This window comes from Pongo abelii, chromosome 6 (genome assembly GCF_028885655.2).
Source record: "Pongo abelii isolate AG06213 chromosome 6, NHGRI_mPonAbe1-v2.0_pri, whole genome shotgun sequence".
In the NCBI taxonomy this organism is placed as follows: domain Eukaryota; kingdom Metazoa; phylum Chordata; class Mammalia; order Primates; family Hominidae; genus Pongo; species Pongo abelii.
Window position 1 is genome coordinate 41,099,749 of NC_071991.2, and position 17,873 is coordinate 41,117,621.

At 49.1% G+C, this 17,873-nt stretch overlaps 2 protein-coding genes across 8 annotated transcripts in view; both read left to right on the forward strand.

Annotated features, from left to right (window-relative positions):
• The window catches only part of URGCP (upregulator of cell proliferation), a 50,357-nt gene extending 46,071 nt beyond the window's left edge, over positions 1 to 4,286 (forward strand). For 6 of the 7 annotated variants that reach the window (XM_054559056.2, XM_024249364.3, XM_054559058.2 and 3 more), the window contains one exon: positions 928 to 4,275. In XM_054559056.2, coding sequence (XP_054415031.1) covers positions 928 to 3,521 — 2,594 coding nt within the window. In that variant the 3' untranslated portion in view covers positions 3,522 to 4,275. 7 annotated transcript variants of the gene reach the window in all.
• A 5,888-nt stretch (positions 4,287 to 10,174) lies between these two features.
• MRPS24 (mitochondrial ribosomal protein S24) lies at positions 10,175 to 13,613 on the forward strand. The gene is made up of 4 exons (XM_024249433.3): positions 10,175 to 10,720; positions 10,801 to 10,869; positions 11,103 to 11,214; positions 13,189 to 13,613. Exons 1-4 carry the CDS (start codon positions 10,682 to 10,684, stop codon positions 13,470 to 13,472), a joined length of 504 nt encoding a protein of 167 aa, XP_024105201.1. The 5' UTR covers positions 10,175 to 10,681; the 3' UTR covers positions 13,473 to 13,613.
• Positions 13,614 to 17,873: the final 4,260 nt, after the last annotated feature.

Genomic DNA, 17,873 nt, shown 5'->3' on the forward strand with positions numbered 1-17,873 from the left:
CTCACACCTGTAATCCCAGCACTTTGAGAGGCCTAGGCAGGTGGATTGCTTGAGTTTGGGTTCGAGACCAGCCTGGGCAACATGGCAAAAACCTATCTCTACAAAAAAATGCAAGGATGAGCTGGGTGTGGTGGCACACACCAGTAGTTCCAGCTACTTGGGAGGCAGAGGTGGGAGGATCTCTTGAGCCCAGGAGGTTTAGGCTACAGTGAACTGAAATCATGCCACTGCAGTACAGCCTGGGTAACAGAGTAAGACCCTGTCTAAAAAAAAAGAAAGGGGAGAGGAAAAAAAAAAAAAACCTGCATTATTGATTTCAGGTTTGCAAAATGGTTGTTTAGCTATAATTGCTGACTCTTTATGCTTAGTAATTTCTTTCTAGTTCCTTTAAAATATTCTCTTATTTCTAGAGAGAAAAAAAAACATTAACTAGAAAGCCAGAGAGTGATTCAGTGATTATGACTCCTGTGGGAACTTCCCGGTGACTCTGAGTAGCCCACAGAAGCGACACAGTGGGGAGATGAGGCCTGCATTCAGCTTCTAGGAGTCATGTGCTGCTCACTGTAGCCAATTAATTTTGAGCTCAGTGTTAGATTTTACAGGTTTCTAGAAAGACCAGAAATCTGGCTTTTGCAAGAACTCTTCTAGTTGTTAAATGTAGCTTCTCTATTTCTGTTCTTTCTTTTGTTTAATGTCACATATATCTGTGGTTAGGTTGGTACCTATTGTACCTTGATGTCAGGGTTCCAGCCCTGCCTTGATCTCAGGTCAGCCTTGAGCACACCCTGAGCCTCCTGTGCCTGTACTCTGCTCTCTCAATGGGGTCGTCACTCTCCCCATCCTGCTGGGCTCTCCCTCACCAGCTCTTCCCTGGCCCCTAGCTTAGAAACACAGGGTGAGCACTTATGTCTTCATTTCTTTCCACAGTGGAGAGAAGCAGGCTTCAAGAAATGCTGTCACTTTTGGGCCTAGAGACGTACCAGGTCCAGAAGCTCAGCCTCCAGGACTCTCTGCAGATCAGTTTTGACAGTATGAAGAACTGGGCCCCTCAGGTTCCCAAAGACTTGCCCTGGAATTTCCTCAGGAAGCTGCAGGCCCTCAATGCTGATGCCAGGAATACCACCATGGTGCTGGACGTGCTTCCAGATGCCAGGCCTGTGGAGAAGGAGAGCCAGATGGAAGAGGAGATCATCTACTGGGACCCAGCTGATGACCTTGCTGCCGACATTTATTCGTTTTCTGAGCTGCCCACCCCTGATACGCCAGTGAACCCCTTGGACCTTCTCTGTGCCCTGCTGCTCTCCTCAGACAGTTTCCTGCAACAAGAAATAGCGTTGAAAATGGCCCTCTGCCAGTTTGCACTCCCGCTCGTGTTGCCTGACTCGGAGAACCACTACCATACATTTCTGCTGTGGGCCATGCGGGGCATCATGAGGACATGGTGGTCCCAGCCCCCAAGGGGCGTGGGGAGCTTCCGGGAAGACAGTGTGGTCTTATCCAGGGCGCCCGCCTTCGCCTTCGTGCGCATGGACGTCAGTAGCAACTCCAAGTCCCAGCTTCTCAACGCCGTCCTCAGCCCGGGCCACAGGCAGTGGGACTGCTTCTGGCATCGGGACCTCAACTTGGGCACCAATGCCCGGGAGATTTCGGATGGGTTGGTAGAAATTTCCTGGTTTTTTCCCAGCGGAAGGGAGGACTTGGACATTTTCCCAGAACCTGTGGCCTTTCTGAACCTGAGAGGTGACATCGGGTCTCACTGGCTGCAGTTTAAGCTCTTGACAGAAATCTCCTCCGCTGTGTTTATATTGACTGACAATATCAGTAAGAAGGAATACAAATTGCTGTACTCCATGAAGGAGTCAACCACAAAATACTACTTCATCCTGAGTCCCTACCGTGGGAAGCGCAACACAAACCTAAGATTTCTGAATAAGTTAATTCCTGTGCTGAAAATAGACCACTCGCATGTCCTGGTAAAGGTCAGCAGCACTGACAGCGACAGCTTCGTGAAGAGGATCCGGGCCATTGTTGGGAATGTGCTGCGGGCACCCTGCAGGCGGGTATCTGTGGAGGACATGGCGCACGCAGCCCGCAAGCTGGGCCTAAAGGTCGACGAGGACTGTGAGGAGTGTCAGAAAGCGAAAGACCGGATGGAGAGGATTACCAGGAAAATCAAAGACTCGGATGCCTACAGAAGGGACGAGCTGAGGCTGCAGGGGGACCCCTGGAGAAAGGCAGCCCAAGTGGAGAAGGAGTTCTGCCAGCTCCAGTGGGCCGTGGACCCCCCTGAGAAGCACAGGGCTGAGCTGAGGCGGCGGCTGCTAGAACTTCGAATGCAGCAGAACGGCCACGATCCCTCCTTGGGGGTGCAGGAGTTCATCTCGGGGATCAGCAGCCCCTCCTTGAGTGAGAAGCAGTACTTCCTGAGGTGGATGGAGTGGGGCCTGGCACGGGTGGCCCAGCTGCGACTGAGACAGCCTCCGGAGACACTTCTCACCCTGAGACCAAAGCACGGGGGCACCACAGACTTGGGGGAGCCACTCTGGCCTGAGCCCCTAGGGGTGGAACACTTCTTGCGGGAGATGGGACAGTTTTATGAGGCCGAGAGCTGTCTTGTGGAGGCGGGGAGGCTGCCGGCAGGCCAGAGGCGTTTTGCCCACTTCCCAGGCTTGGCCTCGGAGCTGCTGCTGACAGGGCTGCCTCTGGAGCTAATCGATGGGAGCACCCTGAGCATGCCCGTCCGCTGGGTCACGGGGCTCCTGAAGGAGCTGCACGTCCGACTGGAGAGACGGTCAAGGCTGGTGGTTCTGTCAACCGTCGGGGTGCCAGGCACGGGCAAGTCCACACTCCTCAACACTATGTTTGGGCTGCGGTTTGCCACAGGGAAGAGCTGCAGTCCTCGAGGGGCCTTCATGCAGCTCATCACAGTGGCCGAGGGCTTCAGCCAGGACCTGGGCTGTGACCACATCCTGGTGATAGACTCCGGGGGCTTGATAGGTGGGGCCTTGATGTCAGCTGGGGACAGGTTTGAGCTGGAGGCTTCCTTGGCCACTCTGCTCATGGGACTGAGCAATGTCACCGTGATCAGCCTAGCTGAAACCAAGGACATTCCAGCAGCTATTCTGCATGCATTTCTGAGGTTAGAAAAAACGGGGCACATGCCCAACTACCAGTTTGTATACCAGAACCTTCATGATGTATCTGTTCCCGGCCCCAGGCCCAGAGACAAGAGACAGCTCCTAGATCCACCTGGTGACCTGAGCAGGGCTGCAGCCCAGATGGAGAAACAGGGCGACGGCTTCCGGGCACTGGCAGGCCTGGCCTTCTGCGACCCTGAGAAGCAGCACATCTGGCACATCCCTGGCCTGTGGCACGGAGCACCTCCCATGGCCGCAGTGAGCTTGGCCTACAGCGAAGCCATATTTGAATTGAAGAGATGCCTACTCGAAAACATCAGGAACGGCCTGTCGAACCAAAACAAAAACATCCAGCAGCTCATTGAGCTGGTGAGACGGCTGTGAGTGTGCAGAGAAACCCAGTTCAGGTGTAGGAGGCTGCTGTGGGCAGCCCTGTCTGATGGGGCACCCGTGTGGGGCTGTGCCCTGGTGCCTGAGAATGGCTGGTGCCCAATCGACATGAGAAGACAAGCAAAAGACAGAGGGTTTGGAGTCTCCTCAACAGTGTTAAGAGAGGAAGTGACCTCACAGACCAGCTCAGAGATGTTACCAGGAATATCACAGCCCCCAGGGTAGGGAGACAAGCAGCAGTTTGTTCTGTCGCAGCTCCTGTCAAGGATCCTGCGGGGTGGGCCCTCTGTATAGCTGCTCTCTGTCACTGGCCCCTGGAGTGGGAGCAGCGTCCTCAGTCACTGCAGGCCCAGGCCGGCAGGTGGTCCCAGGACAGAGATGGGGAAGTTGTCCTGAGGAAGCAGAAGTAGGCCTTGCTCCCGCCCAACCCAAGGGCCTCCAGTGGACCAGCATTCGAGATGTGAGTGCCCGTGGTGTGCAAGGCACTCCCATGGCACCATATTTATTGACTGATCTGTGAAGGCTTCCCTGACCCCTGCCCAGGAAGAGTTCATTGGTCGCTCTGTTGTGCCCCCACAGCACTTTGTTATACCTCTGCCACACACTTCACGCAGCGCGTTGTAACTCATGTGTTTACATGTCTGTCCCCCAGACTGAGCTCCTTGAGGGCAGGGACTGTACATTCTCCAGCTCTGTGTCCCCAGGGCCTGGCACATTGTAGACGCTTAATAAATGTCTGTTGAATGAATGAATGCACAAGTGATAGTAATGGGCAGGTTCTGCCTCTCTGTGCCTTAATTCTCCTGTTTCTCAAAGAGGATAGCAGCATCTGTCTGAGGAGGGGGTACGGTACAGGCAGTATCTGGAATGGTAGATAGCACAGAGATGCGCCACTTAAAAAAGCCATCCTGTTCCCTCTCTTTAAGGCAGGTGCCATTCTTCAGGCTGTTACTGGGGATTAAAACTAAATACCTTCACAGTAACTCTGAGGTCTTTCCACTGTCACCCCATTTCACAGTTGAGGAAAAGGAAGCCTAGAGCAGGTAATCCCCTGCCCCAGAGTTCACACCTGGATGGGCAGAGCTGGAGCGGATGAAGGGTGGTGCTGTCACGCCCAGCCCTGCATCTCTTCCTCTCATCCTCTCCAGACTCCCATGGCTTCTGGGCTCACCCCTGGGCAGCCATGTCAGTGCCAGCGCCTCCTCTGACATCCTCCCCGACCTCATCCACAGCCCACTTGCCACCATTCGAACCAGAGGCTTGGCCAAGGACTTGGGACTTCTGCCCTGTCAGTTCTCCCGCTGGAGTCCTTGCCTGTGCTGGCCCTTCCCAGAGGCCAGTGTCACCTCACTGGGCCTCAGAACCCCACCTGAGCCCTTTCACCAGCTCTAGGAAGCTCTGCTTGATCTCTGGGCCTTGCTTAGACCTTGGAGCCTCTTTCTCTTTGTGTTTCTTGACTTCAGAGAAACAAGGCCCTTCCCCAAGAGCTCCTACCATGTTTCTTGTCCTCCTTTCACTAGACACAGCAAGGGAGCCTTTAGCTCTCAGGAGCTCACCAGCCTTCTAGACTGGAATCCTTTCTTGAACAAAAGGCTTCCTGGTCCCTCTTCTGGAGATGCCTGGCAGCCTGCCTGCCGTGGGTTTCTGGATTCCCCAGATGCTCCACCTGCTGCTCCCGGGACATCCAAACTGTTGCCTCCTGCGTTCCAGGAGCCTGGTTCTCTGTAAACCTGGTCTCTTGGTAATAAGTTTAGGAAAACCTTTCCCTTTTTTCATTTTCCTGCTCTGTTGCCTGGGCTGGAGTGCAGTTGCGTGATCTCACTGCAACCTCCACCTCCTGGGTTCCAGTGATTCTCATCCTCCCAAGTAGCTGGGACTACAGGCGCCCACCATCACAAAAATACAAATAATTTTTGTATTTTTAGTACAGACAGGGTTTCACCACGTTGGCCAGGCTGGTCTCGAACTCCTGGCCTCAAGTGATCCGCCTGCCTCAGCCTCCCAAAGTGCTGGGATTACAGGAGTGAGCCACCGCACCCAGCCTCCTTCCACCCTTTTTGAAGGGTTGATGTTTCAAGTCTGTGAACTGTGGATGGGCCTTGCCTTTAGCCCTCCAGTCAGTGCTGCTCTTAGGATTCCAATGAACACAGCACCCAGGACTTCCCTTTCATATCTGGAGCTCAAAATGCTCACCTTGAGCTCACTCTGAGAATGAAATGCTCACTCTGAGAAGCTCCAGAACTTGCCATGGGGCTACTGGACAGTCATGTCCTTGGAGCCAAGCTTAGTAGAGAGAGAGCCACCCAGAAAGGTGGACAGGGCAGCAGGCTGCTCACCAGAGTATGGCCGTGTGCTCACAAGGGGTCCTGTTTGATCAAAATGTCAAACCAAGCAAGTACCATCTTGGAAATGGGCCTGAAGAGTGCTTGGGACAAGGAACAAGCGTGTCTTCACCTCTCTTGTGAGATGAGGTGTAGCTTGCTTCAGCATGTTGGATGTCCAGCCTGGTTTTGAACCTCAGCCTTACTTCCTACTAATTATATGACCCTTAGCAAAGTTACTTGGCTTCTCCAAGCCTTAGTTCCCCCTACTAGCACCTGTGTAGGAATGGAAGGTGCTTACACAGTGCCTGCCCCGTGGTGGAAAAGCCAGTCTGTGCGTGAGATAAGTGAGGCATCCATCTCTGTGTCTACACCATTCTGCACACCCATGAGGTTTGTGGAGAGGAAACTGCCTTCTGCATCAGTCTCAAACATTTTAACATGTCAGATCAGGATTCATCTTTTAATCAATCAATGGTACCTTAAGATAATTTGCAGCCAGTTTTCCTTCTTAATGGTATGTAAAACAGCATCTTCTCATCGATATTATCTTAATTTACTGAAACAGCACCTAGCAGAACTGGTGGTGGTGTGCAGTTTATACAATATAAACCTCATCTGGTAGCTACCCCAACTCCTCAGGTGTGGTGTATTAGCCCAGTAAAAGGGAAAATACTCTTTCTGAGTCACTAATAAAATGATTTGGCCATAAACCTATCCTGATTTCTTCTAAGACTCCAACAAAATTTCACCAGATTGCAGCTTTATGAGCACTGATGAGTCAGGGCTGTACAAGAGCCAAGATGACCTTGGTCCTGGTCTCCTGTCATTTTGTCAACCACACCCTCGCCCCGCCACATACACACTTTGGAGGCCATGGCTTCTTCCATGCTGCTGTCTGCCTGGGGGCCCCTTCTGCCTGTCTCTGGCCCTGGCTGACTGGCGGGCACATCTCTCAGAACAGCCTCTGGTGCCATTCGCACCTCCATTCGTGCCCACCCAAGGGTTCAGGGGCCTTTCTGTGCCCCTCTTGGTCCTTAGCACATTTTCATTGTCTCCTCATCTGAGCCCATTATATCTAGATCTAGCAGTTTCTGGGAGCCAGGGAGTGGCAGTCTCAGGGGCTGGAGCTCATGAGCCCATCCCTCAGTCTTCTCTTTCTTGAGTCCGCCCCCCCCTATCCCAAGCACCAGTTTGGCTTCTTCAGGTTCTGACTTTTAGCCCAGGGTTCTGGTGTGGCACTGGGCATTTCTAATTGCCCACAGCTCTGATAACAGGAGAGTGGATTCCTTGGGACTGCAGAGCTGACGTCAGTAATTATAGCTGGGGACCTCACCCACCAAACCCAGCCCTTGTGCCTCAACAGAAGGAGAACGGAGGTAGGGGGATGGAGCAGGAGCTCACAGGGAAAACGACTGAGCTGTCTTGGCAATCTGGTTTGACACGCCTCTCTGCTTTACTCGTAGGGTTTCAGTTGTTTGACCTATTTCTCAGAATAGAGCTGAGAGCCTCTGGGATTTTTCCTGGTGAACGAGTTATTAGGAAAAAAAGAATCACAAGGAATAATGTAAAAAACATAGGTTTACAAAGTGTAAAGTGTCAGCAGTTCTGAGTTAGGATAAGTCAGCTGTAAAGAGAACCACCATGAGTGGAGTGATACCGGCTCACCCTCCAGCCAACAGGAAGGGAAATGTCACCCCACTGCCCCCAGGCTGGATTCTGAAACTCTTCAGGTTCTGGAAGTACAAGGGGGCTGACAGCTCCCTTTTACACAGCGTCTCTCCATGGCCCAGCCAGTGCTGTATCCCCTGAGCACTCTGGGTGAGCCCATGGTGGCTGTGCTGCACCCAACTGGACAGATCATCTCAAAGAAGTCCTGACCTCCCAGCAGACCCCTCCTCCCTTCTTCTGCCCTTGTGACCAAGAGTGGTAGGCGTGGACTATGGCTACGTTCCTTAGAGAGCTGCCATAATCTTCCAGGAGCATCCAACAGCACTCTCCCCAAAAGGGGGCTCTGCAAATACACATTTTGGGAGTCTCCCAAATAAACTGAGAGAGTTCAGGACACCGGTTCTCAGCCCCGACTGCAAATTGAAATCACCTAAGGGACATTTTAAAAGTGTGAGTGCCTGCCCTCTCCCCACAGAGGTGGTGTGGAACCCAGGGGGCTCTGTCATGCAATTGTGAATCACTGCTTTGAGAGCATAGGAGCAACTTCTGGTTCTTGATTATCATGTACAGAACAAAGGCTCACGTCAGAGAAAAAGCAGTTTTACATCCCTGTCTCTGCATTAGGCTCCAGGAAGGGTGCAGATGGGTCTTTCACATGGGGTCATATGCTCCTGGCCTTTCCATGTCCAGGCAGTCCTTGAGGGCCACTTGGGAGCTGTCTGCAGCAAGCCACAGAAACCCAGGCCATTCCCTGATCCTAACATGGTCTGAACCCTCACCCCCAGGAAGTGATACTGAAAGAGCACATGCTTTGGAGCAAAAAGGCCTGCTACTATTTACTGCTTCTGTAACCTCAGGTGAGTCTGTGAGCCTCCATCTTCTGCTCTGTGAAGCCTGGAAATACTGCCTCCTTTATGGAATTAATAGGAGAAGGAAAGTGCATCAAAACAACAACAAATGGAAGTTACAGAAAAATAAAACATCCCCAGTCAGATTTTTCTGCTGATTATTTAAAACATATAACATTCATACTGATGTATAAAAGTCATTTTAAGTAATTTTAATCATGTAAAGACCGACATGACCCCTTTCCCCCAATCACAGTATAAACAAAGCTAATAAAGGATAGATAACAAGATATTTGAACCCCAGAAATGTCTGCCACTGAAATGGCCATTGTGATGCTTGGAAAGATCTAGATTGGTTTGGAATTCCAGAGAGAGACCTCAGGCATAAGGGAGAATGGCTTGAATAGAGGAAAGCATAAATTTGATCATTTGATTGCCTACTGCTTTATGGGCTAAACTTGATTCCCAACCACAGCCTTTGTGATGCGGCCCCTGCCCACCTTGGGCCCCAATAGGTGTTGTGCCATTGCCACCTCTGCCTCTGATCAGCCCAAGGAGCTTGTTTCCCTTTCTCCTTCCCCTTTCCTCTGATTAGGGTGGTGTTGCTATGAGTTCTCACAGAACCCTCAATAGCTGGCTCATCTCCCTAACGGGATATGTGGCTATCAAGGACTCGTTAAAAACAACAACAAAACCCACAACTGCTCTCTCCCTCTGCCAGGCACATCACACTGTACTTTTCACAACCACCATTATTGTCCCCAGTTTACAGATGAGAGAAACCAAGGCTCAGGAGGTTCAGTCACTTGCCCAAATTACACAGCCGGGAAGCACTGGGTCCAGGATTTGGACTCAGGCAATTCAGATGCCAGATCCCATGTTCCTCACCACCTTGGAGCAAATTAATGAAACAACAATTATAAAATTATTGAACATTATGAAAACTTTAAAAAATAATTGTCAGTTGAAAAGGATTTCTTAGGAAATGTTGAAAGTTCTTACATTTGCAAAGTATGGATTGGAGGGCACCTCATCCCTGTTCTGTCTCTTTATTCAATATGCATAACAGTTGGGGGCCGCAGTTTCTAAAAAGCAAGAATAAAACATTTCTGGTGAAATGGACACGGAAGACCTTGTCCTTTTATTACGGGTTTTTTGAGAACCCACCTTCATGTAATCAGAGGAATCTTGGTCATGGGACATGGACTGGACTGAAGTCAAGAGACTTGTGTCTTGGTCCCTCTCTCCCTCTCCTCAGTGTGGTCTTCCATTTCCCCTTCCCATGGATCATAATCCAGTCCTCCCCCTGACAGCAAACCGCAGCAGTATGCAAGTACTGTACCATTAAGAGGAATGATGTAGACCGAGAACGGCCAAAATATTGGCAATTTCACATCACTCAACCAAACACAACCCATCATTTATTAAATATTCTCTTGATCCTAATAGCTCTGTAAGGTAGTACTATTATTAAGGCCCATTTTATAGATAATAGAACTGAGTCTAAACTGCGCAAAGATTGTTATACATGGGTCCGACTCCAGAGCCCGTGCTTTTTCCATGACCGTGGTGACTTCTAAAATAAAATATCCCGCGTTGCTATTTTTCCGTTTGACATTAATAATTACCGGATACCAATAATAGTGGCGACGCACTGGTTTCAGCATTACAGGCCCTGCGATATTCTCATGAATTTCCTTGCCCTCCGACCCTTTCCCCGTACTTAAAATTTTCCTTCCTCAGGGGCCAGTCACCAATGTGGTCACATGTGGCAAACCCATTCTTGCATAACTGCGTAAGTCATCCTTGAAGAACTGGGTGACGTTTTAACCAAAATATGTTTCTTCTTTATTTGTGGATAAAAGTCTGGAGGGTTTTTCTGTTTTTTTTTTTTTTTTTACGAATATTATTTGGAGGCATAACTAGGACCTGGGGAAACGCTTGGCTCCTCTTCGAGCCCCGAGGGTGCAGGTTGGGCAGAGCGGGCTCCGGTGAGCCGCACACCCATCACCCGTACTAGCGTGAGGTTGTTGAAGAGGAAATTTCACGTTTCGCGTTCTCAAATTTCCGGATCTGAAACCCTATGCAAGCAGCAACCGCGGCAGAGCGAACAGCCGGGGATAAGCATTCACAAGGCTGAGCATTCACAGGGCTCCGGGGAAGGCGGGAGTAACAGCTCGCAGCATACCGCGGCCCGGTCCCGCAGAGGCGCTGCCCCGCCCCCGCCAGAGTACGAGCTCCGACTTGGTCTCGTCCGCGGCCGTCCCCACCCCTCAGCGCGCTGTGGTACGTCCCACGCTCCGCTTGGCCCAAGATGGCGGCCTCCGTGTGCAGCGGGTTGCTGGGGCCACGGGTGAGTGGGGCGACTCGGCAGGTCCCTGCGAGTCGGAGGTGGGGTCCCTAGTTTCCGCCTCACGCGCCCTTCCTCCACAGGTGCTGTCCTGGAGCCGAGAGCTGCCTTGCGCTTGGCGCGCCCTGCACACCTCCACGGTCTGCGCCAAGGTGAGCAACGCCGGGGCAGGGGCCTGGGGGCCGGGGGCCCGGGGGCCCGGGGGGTCCGGGAAGCCGTCGGGCTGAAGGGGGCGTGTCGCTGGGGTCCGAGGCGGGGCTAGGGTCGGGGCTTAGGGATCAAGGGGTTGGGGCCGGGGAACAGTGCCAGCTGACTGGGGGGACATAGCGCGAGGTAGGGGTCTGGATCGGGGGTCTCGTGGAGTCACGGCCCCTTTTGCTCCTAGAACCAGGCGGGCCGAGTACGCGTAAGCAAGGGGGACAAGCCGGTGACCTACGAGGAGGCACACGCGCCGCACTACATCGCCCACCGTAAAGGCTGGCTGTCGCTGCACACAGGTGAGGGGACCCCAGGCCTCCAAAAGGAGCACTCAATCCGATTGTCATGTAAACAAAATGAGCACGTGTCACAGGTTTTCTTTAACCCAGGAAATAATGCCAGGGTCAGAAATCTATGAAACCAACTCAAGGGAGACATAAAAAAGCAGAGACATAATATAGATCAGGATGTTGAAACAAATTTGAAGATGGATGCAAAACTGACTTTTTCCATGGCAGGCAGGGACTCAATTGATCCTCCATTGAACAGAAATTATTTGCATGTCTACAGACAAGAATTATTTTGCATTCCTATCAGTTATCTGTAATTTACAGAGCTGTAAAATAGCTCAGAGTCAAGGAAAGGAGTGAAACCGTTGCAGAATCTGATAACCCTGAAGAGTGTGCTCTAAGGAATGCAGTTTTCCACTGAAGCACAAATTTTTCTCTGTAAATATATACAGACAACCCTCATTATTCATGAATTCCATATTTTCAGATTCTTCTGCTCACTGAAATTTATTTGTAAGCCCCAAATCAACACTCTGGGCACTCTCAAGGTCACTCTGAGATGTGGGTAGAGCTGTCACCCCAGGTGCATGTCCCGAGCTGAGGTCTACAAGGCTCTGCCTAGTTTCAGCTCTCATACTGTAAAAGATGTCCTTTTTATGGTCTAGAATCTTTTTTTAATTTGCATTTTTGTACTTTTTGTTAGTGATTTTGCTGTTTAAAATGGCCTTGCAATGCTGAAGTGCTATCTAGTGTTCTAAGGGGGAGAAGACTGTGACGTGCCTTAGGGAGAACATACATGTATTAGAGAATCTTTCTTCAGTCATGAGTTGCTCTTGGCCCTGAATTCAATGTTAATGAATCTACCATATGTATTAAACAAGGTGTCTTTAAATAGAAACACAAAGGAAACTAGGTTTTGTATTGATTTGTTAACAAAAATATGGTGCCCAGAGGCTGGAAGGAATCTAACCCTGTATTTCCCCTAGGAGCAATGGTTCAGTATTCACTAACTCAGTGTTGGCAGTGACTTTATAGAATATAACTATTGTGAACAATTGATAACTAACTGTGCTTTGTTTAGTACAGAGGTTCTTGGATGTTTGAGATGCATCTAGAGAACTTACTTAAAATACAGATGCTTGCCTGGCGCGGTGGCTCACGCCTGTAATCCCAGCACTTTGTGAGGCTGAGGAGGGTGGATCCCGAGGTCAGGAGTTCAATACCAACCTGGCCAAGATGGTGAAACCCCATCTCTACTAAAAATACAAAAAAATTAGCTGGGCGTAGTGGCGGGCGCCTGCAATCCCAGCTATTCAGGAGGCTGAGGCAGAGAATTGTTTGAACCCAAGAGGCGGAGGTTGCAGTGAGCCAAGATCATGCCACTGCACTCCAGCCTGGGCGACAGAGTGAGACTCCATCTCAAAAAAAAAAAAAAAGAGAGAGATGCTTATCTCCCACTCTTTCAGGTTCTGGTCTGAGGTTTGGATGTAGGTGTGCAGACTCTTAATGGACATTGTAAGGGCTGCAGGGGATCCAGGGTTCACACTGAGGAACCCACTCGTGGAAGCCCTGGGCCTAGCTCATGAGAGGACTCGTGTCCCTAATCTCAAAAATAGCTGGTAGCCTCATCTTTCTGGCCCATGGGATGACCAGTGTTTTTATAAGGCAGCCAAGAAAGCAGGAAAGGGGCTAGATGTGGTGGCGTCATCTGAGTTTTGTACCCTGACTCAGGCCTCCATCTTCCTTTTTGTAAAATAAGGATAATGATAATACCTACTAAACTGAATTGGCTTGGGAATTAATGACATAACATACTTTGAACTTTAAAGTGTTATTTTTCTTATTCCATTAGAAGAAGAAAAGAGAAGAGGCTGGGGGTGAAGGATGGGATTGTGCTCAGCGCTTTTGGATGTTGACTCTGGAGTTATGGCAGGGCCCTGGAGCAATGAGGCTGATTCTTCTGTTATGCCCTTCCCTCTTCAGGTAACCTGGATGGAGAGGACCATGCCGCAGAGCGAACGGTGGAGGATGTTTTCCTTCGCAAGTTCATGTGGGGTACCTTCCCAGGCTGCCTGGCTGACCAGCTGGTTTTAAAGCGCCGTGGTAACCAGTTGGAGATCTGTGCCCTGGTCCTGAGGCAGTTGTCTCCACACAAGTACTACTTCCTCGTGGGCTACAGTGAAACTTTGCTGTCCTACTTTTACAAATGTCCTGTGCGACTCCACCTCCAAACTGTGCCCTCAAAGGTTGTGTATAAGTACCTCTAGAACAATCCCCTTTTTTCCATCAAGCTGTAGCCTGCAGAGAATGGAAACGTGAGAAAGGAATGGTATGTGGGGGAAACGCATCCCCTCAGAGGACTGAGGCATGGTCTCTCAGCTGCTATTGAATAAAGACCTTCTATCTTGTCTTGCCTCTCTGTTTTTACTCTTGGATGAGGGAACTAGAGTAGCGTTTCTTTGACGATGCTCCAGGGTTTGCAGGAAGACTGATGCCAGTTGTTTGAAGTTTAATTCATAGCTACAGTTTGGTGAGTATCTGTGCCAATCAATCACTCTGTCAAGCACTTTACCTAAAGTTCTTTGTTTTTTCTCAAGATGGAAAAACCCATTCAGTGTTACTTTTTAAGAATCAAAACAGACCGGGCGTGGTGGCTCACTCCTGTAATCCCAGCACTTTGGGAGGCTGAGGCGGGCAGATCACGAGGTCAGGAGATTGAGACCATCCTGGCTAACAAGGTGAAACCCCGTCTCTATTAAAAATACAAAAAATTAGCTGGGCATGGTGGCGGGCGTCTGTAGTCCCAGCTATTTGGGAGGCTGAGGCAGGAGAATGGTGCGAACCCGAGAGGCGGAGCTTGCAGTGAGCCGAGATCGCGCCACTGCACTCCAGCCTGGGTGACAGAGCGAGACTCCATCTCAAAGAAAAAAAGAAAACAATATGAACATATATCAAATTGACCATGAAGCTTTCTTATAATTCCACTCCAGAGTGAACTACTGTGAACAGCTTTTATATTTTATTCCCAGATGTACTGTTTTCAAGGAATACTTTTATGCACACTTATCGATACTAAACTCTTATTGAGTGCCTACTCTGGGCCAAGCACTCTTCTAACTGCCTGGGACCCATTAGTGAGCAAAACATTTCATTCCAAGATCACTGTCTTTGTGACACATCCTAGTGAAAGGGCAGGGAGCGTGAGACAGCATTAAATGGTCCAAGCACGTGAAGGAGGAAGACATGCAGGTAAATGGAGGAAGAGCATTTCAGTAAGTTGCATTCACAAAAGCCAGCACCTGGTGCTAGGAAGTAGGGCAGGGGTTGCTTATCCTGACCTTGACTCTCATCTTGACCATGTCTCTGATATCTTTAACCTGACCCTGAGCCTCAGCCTAACACACCCTTACCCTGAACTTGTTAATGGCCCTGACTCTAACCGTGACCCTGTTGCTAAGCTTTACACACAGCCTGACCTTCACCCTCACTCTCACCTAGACCCTCCCTGGTCATGTGTCTCACTCCGAGTCTGACCCTGACCTTGACTCTGATGGTCACTTTGAACTTCACTCTGAACCTGACCCTGACTCAGAACATACTAACACTACCCTGACTCTTACCGTGACTGTGTTAGTCCATTTTCATGCTGCTGATAAAGACATACCTGAGACTGAGGTTTAATGGACTTAGAGTTCCACATGGCTAGGGAGGCCTCATAATCATGGTGGAAAGCAAAAGGCATGTCTTATATAGCAGCAGGCAAGAGAAATAATAACCAAGCCAAAGGGTTTTCCCATTATAAAACCATCAGAGCTCATGAGACTTATTCACTACCACGAGAACAGTATGGGGGAAACCGCCCCCATGATTCAGTTATCTCCCACTGGGTCCCTCCCACAACATGTGGGAATTATGGGAGCTACAATTCAAGATGAGATTTGGGTGGAGACACAGCCAAACCATATCATTCTGTTGGGAACAGGCCCCCAAATCTGGCCATAAACTGGCCCCCAAACTGGCCATAAACAAAATCTCTGCAGCACTGTGATATGCTCGTGATGGCTATGATGCCCACGCTGGAAGGTTGTGGGTTTACTGGAATGAGGGCGAGGAACACCTGGCCCACCCAGGGCGGAAAACCGCTTAAGGCGTTCCTAAACCACAAATAATAGCATGAGCGATCTGTGCCTTAAGGACATGTTCCTGCTGGAGATAACTAGCCAGAGTCCATCCCTTTGTTTCCCGTTTCATTTAATCTATAATCTATAGAAACAATGCTTATCACTGGCTTGCTGTCAATAAATACTTTTTATTTATTGTGGGTAAAACTCTGTTCGTGGCTCTCAGCTCTGAAGGCTGTCAGCCCCCTGATTTCCCACTCCACACTCTATATTTCTGTGTATGTGTCTTTAATTCCTCTAACGCTGCTGAGTTAGGGTCTCCACGACCGAGCTGGTCTAGGCAAGTGGTGCCCATACGTGGGGCTCGAAACCTGGGTTGGAGGGTCGCTGGAGCGACGGTTAGAGAATGTGGAACTAAGCTGGAGGACACTCGAGTACTCTTAAGCAATCCTTGTGATGAGTAACAAGGGGAGTTCAGAAGCATCAGGGTAACAATGGGACAGGTGTGGGCTCTGGTTCATTCCACCTTGGAACCTTTTAACACTGATGATGAAGAGGAAGTAGAGTACAACGAAGTAACAGAAGAGGTGACAGAGCAGGTTTGTTTGCCAGCTAAAGTTAAAGCGGCAAAGGAGGAAGAGGTTCATCCCTACCGTTCTTCACCCCCTCATTATTTTGAAGAAAAAGAGTAGCCTGACCCTTCAGATCTTTCTTTTCCAGAGGACACTGGGTGAAAAGTAGTTGCCCCAGTGACTGTTCAAACAGCGCCTCAACCGACCGCTCTTAGTTCTATTCAGGCAGGAATTCAGCAAGCTAGACGAGAGGGTGATATAAATGCTTGGCAGTTCCCTGTTAGAATACATCCACCTAATCAACAGGGAACTATTATAGCTACGTTTGAGTCTTTTCCTTTTAAATTACTCAAAGAGTTTAAACAAGCTATCAATCAGTATGAACCAGGTCTATGCCCAAAGTGTAAAAAGAAAGCATTGGGCCAATCAGCGTCATTCTAAATTTGAGAAGGATGGAAACATGATTTCAGGAAACGCCATGAGGGGCCCATCCCGGGACCCGTTGCAAACCGGGGCATTTCAGGCTCAGGCCATTCCTTCACCCGTGTACAATGTCTGTCCCCAGCCACAGCTGGTAGTGCCGTGGTAGATTTATGCTGCACAAAATCTGTCAGTCTTCTGCCTGGGGAACCCCTGCAAAAAGTTCCAACAGGGGTCTGTGGACCCTTGCCAGCGGGGATGATAGGATTACTTCTAGGTAGATCTACTTTAAATTTAAAAGGAGTACAAGTACATACAGGAGTCATTGATTGAGATTACAATGGGGAAATTCAAATTGTCATATCTACTTCTGTTCCCTGGAAAGCAGAGCCAGGAGAGCGCATAGCACAGCTCCTGATTGTGCCGTATGTGAAAATGGGGAAAAGTAAAATTAAACAAACAGGAGGATTTGGAAGCACAAATAAACAAGGCAAAGCAGCTTACTGGGTGAATCAAATTGTGATAAACGTCCTACCTGTGAAATAACTATTCAGGGAAAGAAATTTAAAGGTTTGGTAGATACAGGAGTGGACATTTCCATCATTTCTCTACAGCACTGGCCATCCGCATGGTCAATTCAACCCGCTCAATTTAATATAGTTGGAGTTGGTAAAGCCCCTGAAGTATGTCAAAGTAGTTATATTTTGCATTGTGAAGGGCCCGATGGACAACCTGGGACTATTCAACCAATTATAACTTCTGTACCTATAAATTTATGGGGGAGAGATTTATTACAACAATGGGGAGCACAAGTTCTAATTCCAGAGCAATTATACAGCCCTCAAAGTCAACATATGATGCATGAAATAGGGTATGTCCCTGGTATGGGACTAGGAAAAAATTTGCAAGATTTGAAGGAACTGCTTCAAGTGGAAAGACAAAGTTCCTGCCAAGGTTTGGGATAACATTTTTGATGGAGGCCATTGTTAAGCCTCCAGAACCTATACCTTAAAAATGGTTAACAGATAAGCCAATTTGGATAGAACAATGGCCGCTAAGTAAAGAGAAACTGGAGGCTTTAGAGGACTTAGTTAATGAACAATTGGAAAAAGGACTCATAGCTCCAACATTTTCCCCTTGGAATTCTCCAGTTTTCATAATTAAGAAAAAATCAGGTAAATGGAGAATGTTAACTGACTTTAGAGCCATTAATTCAGTTATACAACCTATGGGGACATTGCAGCCAGCACTGCCTTCTCCTACTATGATTCCAAAAAATTGGCCTTTAATAATCATAGATTTAAAAGACTGTTTCTTTACTATCCCCTTAGCTGAGCAAGACTGTGAATAGTGTGCATTTACAATTCCTGCGTACACAACCTACAGTCTGCTAAGTGTTTTCATTGGAAAGTGTTGCCACAGGGCATGTTAAACAGTCCAACAATTTGCCAGATGTATGTAGGGCAAGCAATTGAACCTACTGGTAAAAAATTTTCACAGTGTTACATTATTCATTATATGGGTGATATACTTTGTGCTGCCCCCACTCGAGAAA

Excerpts from the sequence above, each read along its gene's own strand:
- MRPS24 (XM_024249433.3), top strand. The coding sequence starts at position 10,682 with ATGGCGGCCTCCGTGTGCAGCGGGTTGCTGGGGCCACGG. Across the intron at positions 10,870-11,102 it reads CCTCCACGGTCTGCGCCAAG|AACCAGGCGGGCCGAGTACG; the intron begins GTGAGCAACGCC and ends TTTTGCTCCTAG. Across the intron at positions 11,215-13,188 it reads CTGGCTGTCGCTGCACACAG|GTAACCTGGATGGAGAGGAC; the intron begins GTGAGGGGACCC and ends TTCCCTCTTCAG.